The following is a 15,969-nucleotide window of genomic DNA, read 5'->3' on the forward strand; positions in this document are numbered from 1 at the left end:
ACGTCAATCACTTTGGAGCCCTCTACTGTGAGTCTCTTGAAGGAATCCTGCAGCTCCTCTACAGACATATCCATGTGGGTCCTTATTATATGGTTGGTGAGTCTGGAAAACAGTCTCTTTGCAGTGGTTCGCTCTATTTTCAGCTCTTCGAGTGACTTGGACTCAGCCATTCTGTTTTCTCGGTTGTTGATTGGACAGGCAAACTGTGTGCGATTTCCTCCAGGCCCCCAGGTGGAGTCTTCTCCATCTTTGTGGTGAGCTTTTGTGGAGTCTTCACTGGTCAAGGCCGGTTTCTCTACTGGCCAGGCCGGTTTTTTACTGTCAAGTGTTCTCTGACTGTGAGGTGCCCACACTTGAAAAAGACCAGGGGCCTGTTCTTCGTACCTCGCTAAGTAAGTTAGCTGGATTAGATTGTTGACGATTTCGCGTGATCCTGGATCGTTCGGTTCCCCGAAGCTCATCCGGGACTTGCTGTCATAGCAACAGAGCCGTAAGCGTAAACCTGCTCGGGAGCAGGTTCACTTTATGTAAACAGGATTAGATCGTGGCCACGCAGGTATGTCCGCTTCATTTATACGAAAGCAACAGCGATATTCCACCACTGTTTCACCATAAATAAATAACATCAATGTAACTAAAGATAATGCAGCACCTGATCCTTTTATTGATGTCACACAGATACATACAGGTCATTTCCTAAAAAAGGGAAATGTACTATTAACATTCTATTACATGTATGTGATTATTACAGATGTAATTCATATTTCAGAGTAGTAATTGTAAATTACTTCGTGTAATCAAGATGAGAGACCACGGCTATAAAAGCCAAGGTGGATTTGGGAAGCCTGTCGCAGCCATGTCCTGTCCGTTTACGCGAGCCACCCATTGCGGAAGGTGCAAGATTGATAAGGAGAGTCCTCAGAATTCAGCGTATATTGCGGGATAGACAGGATCCTTTAGCTCAGCGCGACAGTGTGCTCATTGAGAGATATCGATTTCCCCGTGAGGGTATTATTTACTTAACCAACTTGTTGACGAGGGGGTGCAGGACCACCACCTGTCTTTTTTTGCTCTGCCCTTTTCTTGGTTGCTGTTATGAACAAACAAACAGATTATTTCAGGGTCTCTTTCCAAGAGACGAAAAGCAATATAAGTGATAGATATTACCATTCTATAGAATATTCTTATATTTCACTTTTACTTGTTCCCATGTTCTAGTGGGTCCTGTTGTGGCTCTAATGTGAAAGAGGATATAATATAACAATATAATATAATGTAATATAATATTGGATAATATAGTGTAATATAATAAATCTACCCTACCGCCTACTGGTGTTGGCCAGAGGGGCCGATGGCGCGATATGGCAGCCTCGCTTCTGTCAGTCTGCCCCAGGGCAGCTGTGGCTACAACTGTAGCTGCCTCCACCAGTGTGTGAATGTGAGAGTGACTGAATAGTGGCATTGTAAAGCGCTTTGGGTGCCTTGAAAAGCGCTATATAAATCCAATATATTATTATTATTATTATTAAATTACTTACGAGTTTAATTTGTCAGCAACTTTCTGCCAGCCCTCTCTCCTTGCTTTTGCAGCCTTTGCAGTGTTCCCTTGCGTTCTGATTTAACTCTGAAACTCCTGAAATCCCTCACTCAGGAGTTCTTGCTCTGCTGCCGAAAAATACCGAGCCGAGCGCACTCCTTCGACATTTTCGCCGACCAATCAGAGGGTTGCCGATCACTGTTTCTGCTATCGATGCGTATCCCCTTTTACGGCACCCAGTGATCGCACATTACTTCATCCAGCTGTACTAATCGTCAACAGCAGGTGTGTTCGGGGAACCGGATTAGCGCGCTCACGGTTAGCGCGATGGTTTGGTCTTGGATGTTTCATTTGATCTTGGATGTAGTAAGCGACGTACGAAGCACAGGGCCCAGACTTTGAATTTCACTCAACTTTATTTTGACCAGGTAGATAGGTAAGTAGCAGCAGGTGGTAAAAAACCTTTCAACACAAAAATAAAGAACATGTCATTAACCAGTAACCATTCAGATGAATTACATGCATTACACAGAAGACAGATGAAATAACAAAATACACTTCAGTAAAGCCATTTACCATGTGGTTAACTGTGTTAATTTAACTGTGGTTCTTAAATATACAAAATGTGTCTTCTTTGCATTTAACACTTTTTTATAAACAATTGTATTTTAAAGTATACATTTTAGAGTTCAAACATTTTACACAAACATTTTAATAGAGACTTTAACTAAGGATTTTCTTTACAAAGAATTATTTTCTTTAAATCAAAACCAAACATTTATTCACTAGTTTTACGATCCACCCAAGGATTTGGGGGTAACTATTTTTAATATTAAGTAACATAAATATGTGGGAACACTAACTGCACAAACAATTTATTCAAACTTAAACATTCTTAACTTAAATGCAGCAACTATTTCCCTAAGCGTAAAACATTTGCACAACTGAACTTCCATAGTTCCAAATATATGTGCAGCGAATGTGAGCTCAAAAGCTTACCGATAGCCCGTCTTGTTCAAAGTCTTCCTCACAGTGGAAAAGTGCTTTGTTTGCCGTCCTCTCAGTATGTTGCTCACGGGTCAAATGACTGCTGCATGCATTTTAAGGTCTACTAGGCACGCCCACCCTTGATTGCTCTAATGTGGCTCACCTGGCAGGGCGGCGCACACCAGGCCGTGCTTAGTTGTTGATTGCACCCAAGGTCTAATCAGCGGCCATGCACAAGCAGCAGCACCGAACAGGTAGTGGGCAGGAGGAGGAAGAGAGGAATAACAGCCACACCTACTAGGTCAGCGCGACAGTAATCTACAAACAGCATCCTCACATACGTGTCTCTCTTCTCCAGGTGTGACAGGGCAGTGTGTAGTGTCAGGGCTATGGCATCATCAGTGGACCTGTTGTGGCGGTATGCAAACTGTAGAGGGTCCAGTGAGTCGGGTAGTGCAGAGCAGATGAAGTCCCTGACCAGCTTCTCGAAGCATTTGCTTACGATGGGGGTCAGGGCTACAGGTCGCCAGTCGTTCAATGAGGAGATGGTGGAGGATTTGGGTACAGGGACGATGGTGGCCATTTTGAAGCAGGCTGGGACTACAGACAGAGAGAGGGAAAGGTTGAAGATGTGCGTGAACACTCCAGCCAGCTGAGCCGCGCATGACCTGAGGACGCGTCCGGGAATCCCGTCCGGACCAGTAGCTTTGCGTGCGTTCACCTTCCTGAAGCACTTCCGCACATCCTCCTCAGACACAGTGTGCGCACTGACGTCATCCGCGGTGCGCACACTGTCCGGTCTCATGGTGTTCGCTGTGTCGAATCTAGCGTAGAATACGTTTAGATCCTCACACAGAGAGGCCGTGGTCTGCGGTATGGGGATATATGGGGAGTTCACATTTGAAATGAATATAGAGATTAAACTTTGAGACCAGAACTGGGGTTTTTTTCCCAACTAGGCTGTAGACATTTTTTTTCTGCTGTAAGTGAGGCTATTTTTAACTTACTTTGGATCCAGCCTCAAAAGGAAATGCCGTTTTTGGCACTTGTGAACTGACGTAATTTTTTCACCATAGGTCAAAATACCAAATAAAGACCAAACAAAAATGTCCAACACAATATAACCCAAGGATTTTATAATAACAAAATCATTAAGTATAAGTAACAAAATTGAGTAATACTGGAAGTAAATTGTCCATATACATGTATAAAAACTTATTTGGAAACTCACTTGTATTTTCGTGTATTTGCCCATGCACCTGTGTTTGCAAAGTGTCAGTCATGTGGCACGAGATATTCTAGACCCATTTTAACATCTCACTTGTCTCATCTTATTCTTCCTGAGGCTATGAGGGCGAAAGCCTCCTTAAGATCCTGCGGGACATTGAGAACAGTACAGAGGTGATGCTGGATCGCTGGAAGATTGATGTCACACCCACAGACAAGGAAGAGCGAGGGGACCCAGTGCCTTACAGCATTATAAACAACTACTTTTCCATTGGAGTGGTAAGTTGAACACTGAGACAATAAGGTGCAAAGATACCTTTTGTTGGTATTTTATGTTATATGATTTTGATGTAATACCCTTTGTCAGATCTTCTCACTTTGAACAGTATTTAATAGTGTTTAGTGCTGAAGAAAAAAACATGATGTCCACATTAAATACATTTAGATGTAAATAGTCTTTGTATTTGATTTTATGTATAATTGTTTCTGCACACACACAAATGGCAGCTAATTGCATGTTGCTTAGCAATTGCATGATGCCTCTCACTACAAAAACACCTGCTTGTGAAGGGGATTGGGGTAAGTCTCACGTTCTAGGTGTCAGATGTGACGCTCGTGTTGAAACAAACAAAAGAAAAAGCAGTAAACTGTTTAGCATCTGCATATTCTCAGGGATTTTGGTGTTATTTCTTCACACATTTTTAATAATCAAAATCAGCAATGTAAATATTTTGACTGTTTTTGATTGAAACAAAAAAAAAATCTATGAATAAGTAAACTTGCTAAGACTATAAAAACAAAGAACGATGTGTAAAAGAAAAAGGCAATGTGCAAATTAAGATAAAATTAAAGATTTTATGGGTTTAAAAAGTACTTTAGCTTTAGCTGGAAAAAAAACTACAATGAAAACCAAAAATTCAACCTTAGGCTCAATGTGTAAAGTGATGTGTTGAAATATAAATACTACTAATAATACGATTACAATTTTAACTTATATAGATGCTGCATTCCCAGGTTGGGTGTAAAGGCTTTAACACACTTATATCACAATGCAAGACATAATAATAAACAATAAAAACAACCACAATAAAGACTCTCAACGATGAACCAGTTGCAATATAAATTTCCTTGTGGGGCTCGCGTGCTGTCCACTAATCACAGGGTTGATAGTTTGATCCTCACCTTTAGCAAGATACTGAACCTCAAGCTGTTTCTGCTGGGAGGCCAGGGCCATTGCTGTGTGAGCATGTGTAAACAGGTGAATGGGAAGCATTGAAAGTGCTGTGCTGAAATACTGTAAAGGCTCTCTGTAAGTGGAGACAATTTATCACTTGTGCACTGCTGAGAGAATGTGAATATGGCACCTTTTTACGCCTTACACACCAAAGGAAGGTTCAGTCTTTGTAAGAAAGAGTCTCAGACAAAGAATGATACCAGTAGACAATTTAACCTAGAAAAAAAAAATAGAAATAGCTGCTAACGTGTGGACTCCTGTGCTTAAAATTAAAATTCCTCTCTCAATAATTCTTCTTTCTGACTGTTTTGGAAGGTTGAATACAGAAGGTAGAACAGCGAGTGGAGTACATGCAGTAACAGCCTAATCAGTCAATTTATTTGTTGTGATCACATTGTGGTTAGACCTTTATTGAGATGTGCTCAAACCTCTACCGTCTCTGATCGATAAACAGGGCCTGTTGTGTATTTGCATGAAGTTACGCATCCATTAGCACCTCCCCTGTCCATCAGCACCATAATGACACTGATTTCACGTAGCTCGTGTTAGCCATTACTGATAAATGTCAGGGGGAAATATGGTAATTGACATTTACAGGTGGTAGAGGAGGGAGTCGCTCGGGTTTGTCAGATTTGTAGAGACCATGGCAGGGACATAAGTGATGCATGGCCCTAGAAATGTTAGTTGAATAACACCTCCAGCCCTGGGCTCTTAATGACGATGTTTGAGGATATTAGAGGACGGGTCTTGTTAACATTGTGATAAAGGAGAACAATAGCTGTAATCTGTCTACAGTGATGAACATATGGTGATGTGTTCAGGGGGAAGTGGTAACAGTTTGAAATACATCCCAGAGCATTCATCCAAATGTTCAAATGCATTAATAGCCTAGCATAAATGTCAGACACACAAGTTACTTCATCTGCTGCTTCATTTGGAGAACTTTCAAGTCAGATTTATTGGTGTAGCATTTTCAGAAACAACAAGTAAGTGAACATTCAAAGATCGACTTCTGAAAAAGGCGATCACAAACAAGAAAATAAATGTATTGCTATCAAATTATATAATATCATTTATATATTAGCATTTTTCATCATTATGTTAAAATGGTACATTTTTGTCTACTTGATTGTAATGGAGATTGTTGATGGTAAAAACAACATTCAGCCAAATGCAAATGGGCCTTTTTAAAAAACACAGAATGTACAAAAGATTGTTGTTACTACTGTGAAGCCATCTTTTGTTTTGTGTCCTCTCATAGTAGCTGCAACTGTGCACCATGATCTTTTTTCTTCAAAGTCAGAAGTGACTATGTTTGAATGCGAGGGTAGAGTACTAAGTCAACTAAAGTTAACACTTGCTATCTTTATTAGCAAAGTGTATCAATACCCTATATGCATGCATCATGCAGACATAAGTAGCTGCTAATGTATCAGGAACACAATTTAGTAGCAGAATTCATGTAGCCAGGTGTGTCAACACTGACTTGTTACCTAACAATGCATAACATTAACTCTTAATGCATTTTAAAAAGTGAGTTATACTGCACAAAAATTCACCCCCAAAGAGTTAAGATAAAAAGCTTTTTTTCTTCTTTTTTCCCAAACTGCCAGGCAGACATTTTTATTTCTTGCTTCGAACTTCGAAACTGATGTTAACTCTCTTTTTGGTACCTAAAAGTGGTCATTCAAGAAATTTTTGATACTTCTGCACTGGCAAGACTGTGATTGTTTTAAAGGTACAACATGCAGCTTTGAGCAGTCGTAGAGTTGGGTTTCATTCTTTTTCACTGAACATTTAACTTAAGTGAAATCTTCAGTGTAGTCACCAGGTTACCATTGATTTTTCCTAGTTGCAAGGAGGCTGCCATCCTGTTTTTACGCTTGTGTGACTGAAACATAAAGATGCATAATTTTGCTCAAAATGTGGTGGATTTTAATGTTAGTATGTGCAGTCAACCAAACATGCAGTACTCTAAAAAAAACGTGAAGTTTTAATGCTTTAATGATTGCTTCTTGTTGAAGCAAACATTGAGAGAAAACGTCTTTGGCCTGACATCTTTGGTTCATAAACTCATTATAACCCCTATTGTCTTTGCTCTGTTGGTGGGATTAGTGGGCGCGATGATGACAAATAAAGTTGTTTGTGGGGGATTAAGAAGACTTTGAGGTCTCTATGGATTTGAGTGTGATACAATATTTTGTTTGCATCAAATTTTTTGCTTTCCGTTGAATGAGAGAATTACATTAAAGATTATGCGACAAGTCAAGCTAATAATTACTTCAGAGATTATGCAGATGAAGAGTAGATTGTTTCTGTAATGACACTGTTGAAATCAAAAGATCAGCAATAGCAGCCAACTCGGACGATGACTGTCACTGGCAACATATGCTTGAAAGTCATTTCCATGAGTCCTTTTAAATTTGTATTCATTTTAGGATCCATTTGGAGGATCCTAAAAGCAGAGTGGTTATGGCACATACCAGACAGATTTTGGCCATCATCTCTTTGTGCATTTCCTGTCTTTCTTTCTTATGTCCCCTTGTAATAAAGGCCAGAGGTGTTTAAACTTGACTGACTGCTCTGATACTGGTCAGTCACCAATAATGCGTTATAGTAACCGAAGAACAAAAGAACAATACTTTCTCTGATCTCATTCTTGTCCCACAGCACAGGTATTTCTTCTTCTTTCTTTTTCTTGAATTTTTCCAGCCTAACCTTCTGCCATGGCCCAGTTGGGTTGAGAATTAATGACGCCATCCCTTTGGGAGGATGTGGAAGTGACGTGAAGTGTAATGATCTCAATCAGGGCCAGGGGTGAGAGACAGAACTAATCACTGAGCGCACTCCGCTACCATAATGCAGTCAGTCGCCCTAATGACCCTGGCACTCCTGTCAAAGCCATTACTCTCCACTGTAGTGAAAGGCACATCAAACCGCTGAAGCCCACTCATAATTGGACTAAACTTTGAGCTATGAGAGGACATTACACATGTCCTGTATTAATTTGGGTGCCAGATTTTTACATTGGTAATTATTTGAGGGCAGCTGGGGGTGAGGGGGGGAGTGAGCTGACGGCGCATCAGACCTGTGAGGGGGTCAGTGCATAAGAATGTGTCATACATGTATTCAAGGTTTGGCCCACTACTCCTGTCATATTGGTGTTTTATTGTGTTGTTTTTACACATAAAGTCAGAAAACTAGTAAAATGTATCCAGTTGGACAAACACAACATCTTAACTAACTAACTTTTTTTTTCAACTCAATTTTGCAGAACAGCTAAAATTACACTCAACCATGAAAAAAGCTCTTTGTAACTTACAACATTTTTTTTTAAGTTATTTATCAAATTCTGCTTAGATAAACATAATTAGATATTAAACAAACATTTGAAACCCATTGAAATGAAAAGATATTTCTTGATAAGTCGTGTTTGGCGCAAAAAAGAACCCTGAAACAATTTTGTCATTTTATACTACACACATTTTGAGTGTACCCTTGACCAAGATGTGCAGTGCACGCTGGTGTATTAGCATGGTGCATAGTGAATAATTTAAAAAAGAAAACAATGAGCAAGGAAGAAAAAAATAGCTATTCACCTGCTGCTCACTTGTAATTTATTACAAGAATGGAAAGAAAATAATTTTATATTCAGAATATTACAGTATTGTAATTCGCAAATTTCAATTTTATATTTTAGATTGGTCCAAATTGATTTTCACAAAATAATTTAGGAGGTAAAAGAAAACATCAAAAGCACAAAGTGATTTTGTTTCAGAAGCTTTCCAGGTGGGGTTGTTTCTATTTGTTTTCTATTTTTGTTTGTGTTTCTGAATAAAAAAAAATTAAATAAAGCTAATATAATAATATTTTTGTTTTTGTTTTGATAGAGGTTTTGCTTTTCTGTGTAAATTTGTATATGACTTTGAACAGTTTTCATGTTTTTATCAAACATTTGTACAGATAAAATTATATTTTGTTATATATACTATATGTGAATACTGTAAATGTTCTGTATTTTGGTTATAGGAGCATTAGAGTGTTTCTTTTTTAAGTTTTTTAATTTAAAGCAAACAAACAGTACAGCAATGTAGAACGACAAAGTGCTTTATCCACTCTGGGTTGCTTGAAATCGCTGTTTACTGTTGCAAAGCCACAGCTCCACTTGTACAGATCTCAGATAATAGACCCCAAACCAAAGGGGAGACAACCTCTCCTGGCTTTTGCTCTCTTGTTTGCAGCTATTGTCCTGTTTGTAAGAAAATCAAGTTACAATCTCTCAGATATATCCATCACCTCACCTTTCTTGCTCACGATGGAAGCGTGAGGCGAGTCTGCGGGGATCTTGAAGAAATCTTTTGGTCTTCTGCTTACAGCGTCTTGAAGAGACATCAAGAGAAACTCCATTGATTTTTCTCTTTTGGCTTCTTCTAAATTTCTGTACAGAGAGCTAGCAGGGGGTCCTCCCTGTAGGTGCTGTTTCAATAGTGCCACTCAAAATGGAGTGGGTCAAAACAGATTGCTTCAGCGGAGGGGGGGCGAGGAACAAGCCCAGAAAGTTTACAGCAACTTTTCCCTCACTCTTTCTTGAGATGTCTTCAGAGCAAGATAAGTTTTCATCAGAGTTTTTCACAAAGGCCAGTACACGTTTTTCTGCTGACACGGACTTGGAAGTGTAAATTAAAGGAAATTTATGTTTTTCCTTCATTAGAGTCAGGCCTCACGCCCTGAGAGGTTTTGTGCATACTTTACGGCATATTTGAGTTCATATGTCATGTTCACCTGCTTACTGGTGTTCCGATTAAATACCCTGTTTAGCATTTTTGCACAAATGCTCTTTGATATTAAAATATCCAATATATTTTAACTCAAACTGCGGTGCTGTGCTCCAGTACATTTAAACAGTTAATGCCCAGGTTAATACAAAGAAAGTATACCACTGTGAAGGGAAATTTATTAGTAGGCAGTAGTCTTTTTTTTCCATTTCAAAAATGAGATTACAGGTAAACTAAAATGAAACACTTCATATACATTTAAATCGTTTATTTAAAAGTACCTTTGACTGCATTGTGGTTTTATGAAAAACTGTGCAATATTCAAAATGTTATTGTTATTAATCAACAAAAACCTTTGTCATGTGAGAGAATGATGAGTGATTATGGGTATTTAGGTTTAGAAGTAGATTGGAGAAAATCTGAACTGCAGAGAGACGAGTGGTGAGGTACATACAGAGAAAGAAAACAACTTGGTTGCTGAGGTTTCAGCAGCTTCCTGTAGGGTGGTTAGGAGCAGTATGTGTTTAATTAATTAGCCCATATGGAAGCAGCATGTTTTCATCAGGGTCTCTGTCAACTTCATCCAAAGCTTAGCAACCTTCTGCGTACTACAGCTCCTGTAATCTTATAGCGATAAACACCATGGACATCCAAGATGTGCCTGCAATGTTTGAGAAGTGTGGAGTAAATATCAGCTGACATAAATTTAAACTTTAACGTAATAAAATTTTGCATGCTATTAATTGTTGTAATGACATGAGTACAAAGGATTATTAGGGCCACATTAAAAAAATATATTAAAGAGAAAAAACTTGAAATGTGGTGATTACAGTTGTTTTTTCAAGACTGTACCCTCTACAAAATGCCTTGTGTGGATGATTTAGTCAAACAAATTGATCTGCCGTTTTGTGATACAACATACATCCTCTTTATTGCACGAGGGTGTAACCATCAATAACCTCGCATCTGTCCATTACCAGTCATTTCATTTCGTACAAATCCACTCTTCCAACTTTGTGTGGTTTTTTTCCATCTGACCATTTGCAGCTTTCTGCACCATCTTTTCAAAGTCCTTACACTTTATCACCGCACTGTGTTTATGTGCTAAAAGGGAAATCATTTCCTTCCTTCTTACTAAAACTGGCAGTTTGTCTTGAAAGAACAACTGTAAGCTCCACCTTTCGACTTTTTTCTCAAAATAGATTTTTGATTTTATTCTCAGAATTTTGACTTTAACCTAAAAATGATAAATACATTTTTTTCTTAATGAGGTCCTAATACTTTGTTGTAGAGAAGAGCTTGTTTATTAATTAATTAATTTTTTTACCTAGAGTTCCATACACTAAAGTGTCCAAAACTAGAGGTTGCAAGACTGTAATTCACTTATGATCTGTTGTTAAACTATTACACCAACTTGCTTCAATAAAACATACAATTTTATTGTCTCTTTCAGGATGCCTCAATCGCACATCGTTTCCATGTTATGAGAGAGAAGCACCCTGAGAAGTTTAACAGCAGGTATGTTTCTGTTTTGTTCTTTTGGGCCATTGGAGCTATTGCCATTGGGCGAGAGGCATTGCACATCCTGGACCAGTAAATGGCAGGGCTCACCCGAAGAGACAGACAACCATTCCCCGTCACATCCACATCTATGGTTAAATTCAAATCACCAATCAACTTAACATGCAAAATCCTCAAAGAGGGGCCCTGCTTAAAATCAATATCTCTTAACAAACATATTGATGAGTGGTTCCCCAGTTTTTCAGCTGGACCACTATTTTGTAGATGTACCCAAACAGGCATTGTTTGAAACATCCTTTTGTTGCATTGTTTTTTTGAAAATATTGACTGCAGTTAATACATACAGTTTGTTTTGGACGTTACTAATGGTAGAGATCTATTGTCTGGTTTGGGTTTACCTAGCACTCTCTTCACTAACTTGTCCATACAATCCTAGCACTACGGAAGTTTCATGGCCTCACTGTGCTCCTCCTGTTTCACTATGTGCTAGATTGTCTTGTAATTTATTAAATAGCAATAGTTCTCTAGTCTTTCTAAAGGTCTTTAAAAGGTTTTTAGGGTTTTTGTTTTTAGGAAAGGGTTTTTTGTTTGTTTGTTTGTTTGTTCATTTGTTTTGTTTTTTGTTTGTTTGTTTTTTGGACATTGGCTGATTGTGTCTGACACCTTTTTTCTGCAAAATGAAAACTAGCACCCTCTGAAAGACAGCTTAACAAAGAAGCAACTCTTTAAATTGTATCTTTACACACTTTGCGGTCCTTGTTCCCATTTCTTAAGCTAAGATAAAACAGTTTGACATAATATTAGGCATAATTATTGCACCAATGGGGTGATTCCGAGAGAGTTACTACCTGAAAACTAAAGCATGGACATGCTGAGATATATATCTTGGCATGTGGTGTCCCCCAGTAGTGTCCTCAACTAGAAGGAAATGGAAATGGCAAATTTCAAGGGTAAAAACTATCCACAGTGCAGGAACAGTATCTGAAAGTCAGGACCACAAGACCTGAGATATACATCTATCCTTTCAATTGATCCACCTATTGTTGCATGACAGTAATCCCCAAATCACACAAAAAAGCATCATCGGTCATGGACTGGCCTCCCCAGAGCGCACGCTATGTGGGGTCATCTTGACAAAATGGAATAAAAAGCAGCTGACATCCAAAGAAGACATTTGAATGTCCTTCAAGAAGCCTGGAAAATTGTTCCTGAAGGCTGCTTTAAGAAATTACAAGAAAATTTGTGTTAGAGAGTTCAGACAGTGAAGAATCAAGGTTTTCATACCAAATTGCTACACCCATTTCACACTTTCCTTTTAAATATCAAGAAAGGAAAGGTGACTTAAGACGTTTGCACAGTATTGTTGATCTGTAGCATTGTAATTTGCTAGTGAAGGGAATCAAGGAAAAATCTGTCTCACTTATAACTTGTATTGGACCCCCTGCCTATTTTTGGATGGTACACCATCATTTAATGAGTGTGGCAGTGATTGCAAAAGTACAGGGTTTGTGATTATCTAGTATCTTGTTTATTTCTTTCTTGGAATAAAAGCTATTATGTGACATTGCAAGGTTCAAATTTTTTTCATCTACCACCCATGTCTAACTACAAACTCCTCCACCTTTATTCTTATATTTCTTATATATGTTGGTACAAAAAAGAAGGACATTATGATAGATCATTTCTACCAACAAGCTCAACGTAAATAAATCTCAAGTTCATAAAACATAAAAAGAAAATCTCAGAGAAATCAAATCATGCATTTTTCACAGTCTAAATAAACCTGCAGTGCATTTGCAGAACCTCTGTTTGACCCTTTTTATGACAGCACAACATGTTTCTTCTCAGCAGGATGAATGGACAGGCTACATGTTTAGCATTTGTGATTACCTTGAGGAGATGCGTTCACCTTTGGAGATGAAAAAATGTGGCATCTATGTTTCCATCAATATTTAACATCTCCAATACATCTCCACTAGCGCCAGGGAGTAATTGCAGGCCTAATTGAATTTGCTTGGCTAGTTTGACATCATGGATCAGTCAGACTGATGACACACAGCCTCCTAATAATCCCATTTGTACTCATTATCATATTTTACTCTGGCCTTAGTACAACATTTAGCCAGCTATTCTTCTGCTGCACGAACATGCAGATAAGCCAGTGAAATGGTCCAAGCGGAAGTGAAGGGGGTTTCAAATAAACACGGGCCTGTTAGTCAATGCTGACAATGATTACGACAGATGTGGCAACATGTTGGAAAAGAGCCAGCAAGCAAGAAAGGACTATATCAACTCTGAATTTCCTCATTAAACAAAGAGGGTGTTATGTGGTCATCATCCACTCCAACATGGTGCCACATCCTTTGCAGATGCTGGTAAATTATTTTCCTGTTTATCACACTCCATCACATTGTGCGTCTACATTTTAGGCATACAGACTGCATCACTGTTGTTTTACCCCATCTTAAGTCCTAGTGAAAAATGATTGAGATATTTTAAGAAAATTATTCTGTCTGTTATTTGAATTCAATTAATAATTCACACAGGGGAATGAGTTTAGGATCTCTCTATTACACACTATCCTTGCCAATTCAATAATGCATGATTATAGTTTTTCAAGGTAGCATAGATTTTGTTAGATTTGTCCAAAGGGCTTATGTCCATTGGAAGTATATTGCAACTTATCACTGAGTCATTTTCCTGCAGCTGGAAGCTCTTTTTCAGGAACTTCTATGACAACTGAAGCAAAGGGTTGCATGTCTTGAGGGGAAGATTTCATTCCACTGTTATTAAGTAGGCGTTGGTGCAAAGCGAATTAAAGAAGACTGAGCAAGTACAATGTTTTTAACAGTATTCAAAAATCATGAAACTGATTTAATATATTAATTCACTTTAAGGTTTCACTTAAACATTTGTCACTATACAGAGCTATGTAATGATACTTACAGTTTGCTTTAAAATAAAAAAGTAAAGTGAATATACCTTGTAAGCAATATTTCAATAAAAAGAAAATGGAAGCATTGTTACTACGAAACAAGTTCAGAAAGATCCAATTTTCTTCTTCTTTTTTTTTTTGTTGGGTCTCATATAAAATATACACACAAGGTGCACACGATCTTTAGAGCTGAGACGATGCAACATATGGTTTTTATTTCTGTTATAACTGATTAACTCTTAACAGATGATGTTTAAATAAAATTGAAATATTCCTTTTTCGGTGATTAATATGCATGCTACATTTTTTATAGTATAATTATAATTTTCGTGATTCTTAAATTAAAGGAGTTCCTAATTGTCACTAAAATAAGACAACAAATTAACAAATTTACCATGTGTGGGACTAATAAAGGTTATCTTATCCTAAAAAATTATTTATTGTCCTTTCTACTCATTTCATTTTAACCCCCTTGTTTTGCTTTAATTCTTCACAGCAAAGATTCGACAAGGTGCTAGAAACCTTCTTAGAGATTTAGGTCCATATTGACATGATAGTATCACATAGAAGCTGTAAATTTGTCAGCTACACACCCTGTGATGGGAATCTCCCATTCCGTCACATCATAAAGGTCCTAATTGGACTAATATCTGGTGACTGTAGAGGGCATTTGAGTTTAAACCAGTTTAAAATTATTTGAGCTTTGCTCTGACCTCTGATATCAGAAAGTGTTATTTTTACCCAGAGAACTATCATTCACTTCATAGTTTCTTCTTTCTGGACCATTCTCTGTAAACCCTAAACATGGTTGTGTGGGAAATTCCCAGTTGATCAGCAGTTTCTGAAATAGTCAGACTAGCCCATCTGACATTGACATTTGAATCTTTTTTCTTTGCCGTTCTAATGCTTTGTTTAAACTTTAGCAGGTTGTTTTGACCATGTCTACATGCCTAAATCCTCTGAATTTATACCATGCTATTGGTTAATTAGATACTTCTGTTGATAAACAGATGAATGTACTTCTCTTTTGATATCACTTTAAGAATACAAGCAAAGTCTGCAGTTTTATAAATCCCCAGTTAATAAACTTCAATGCAAACCTAAGAATGTCGTCTTAATACTGATATTTAAAATGTAGCCATTGTTTATCTGTCATCCTTTTTGATGCTTTGCCTTTGCTCTAGATTTAGTTTCCAGGTCACGATATATAATAAAAAGTAACGTATGAGACATCAGTACAATGTGTGAAGAGAGAAATGTCAAAGCGTGACTGTTTTTATATGACAGCAGTAATAGGTGTTTTATGAACAAAAATCTATATATTTATGTCACCGCTGTGACCTTACAGAAACTACGTGTTTAACCAGCTTTAATTGCCAGAGAAATAACATAATTAATGAACAGCACTAATTATGAAATGAGGGGATTTTGTTCATGAAATGCTGGGGTCATATTCTCTCTCTCCTTCCATTTTTCTCATTCTTTCTATCTCTTGTATTTGCACCTTGGGGTGATTACCAGGGTGAAGGTGTGAAGATTTGACACTCGGCAGATAGATTCATTTACTGCCACTGCCGGACCTGGAGGTGATAATGAGGTCGAGGATTAAAAGCAGACAATCAGTCGGCCCGTGACGAGGGCCGCGCCACCTCCTCCCCCTCATGACACTCCTCCTCGACCGCCTTGGTAAAATATACTGGTCCCTTTCCCCCCATTTTTTGCTGATCTCCCATGTAATTATACACTAATCTCT

The 15,969-nt window shown here is 38.1% G+C and overlaps 1 protein-coding gene across 1 annotated transcript in view; it reads left to right on the plus strand.

The window, feature by feature from the left end:
* Positions 1 to 15,969, plus strand: part of dgkb (diacylglycerol kinase, beta) — a 91,114-nt gene that overhangs the window by 48,698 nt on the left and 26,447 nt on the right. The window contains exons 19-20 of the mRNA XM_085365879.1: positions 3,870 to 4,030; positions 11,214 to 11,278. Coding sequence (XP_085222005.1) covers positions 3,870 to 4,030; positions 11,214 to 11,278 — 226 coding nt within the window. The remainder of the gene's footprint in view (positions 1 to 3,869; positions 4,031 to 11,213; positions 11,279 to 15,969) is intronic.

The sequence above is a fragment of the Diplotaxodon limnothrissa genome, linkage group LG11 (assembly GCF_057381915.1).
Source record: "Diplotaxodon limnothrissa isolate DT_005_m linkage group LG11, D_limnothrissa_male_GT1.1, whole genome shotgun sequence".
In the NCBI taxonomy this organism is placed as follows: domain Eukaryota; kingdom Metazoa; phylum Chordata; class Actinopteri; order Cichliformes; family Cichlidae; genus Diplotaxodon; species Diplotaxodon limnothrissa.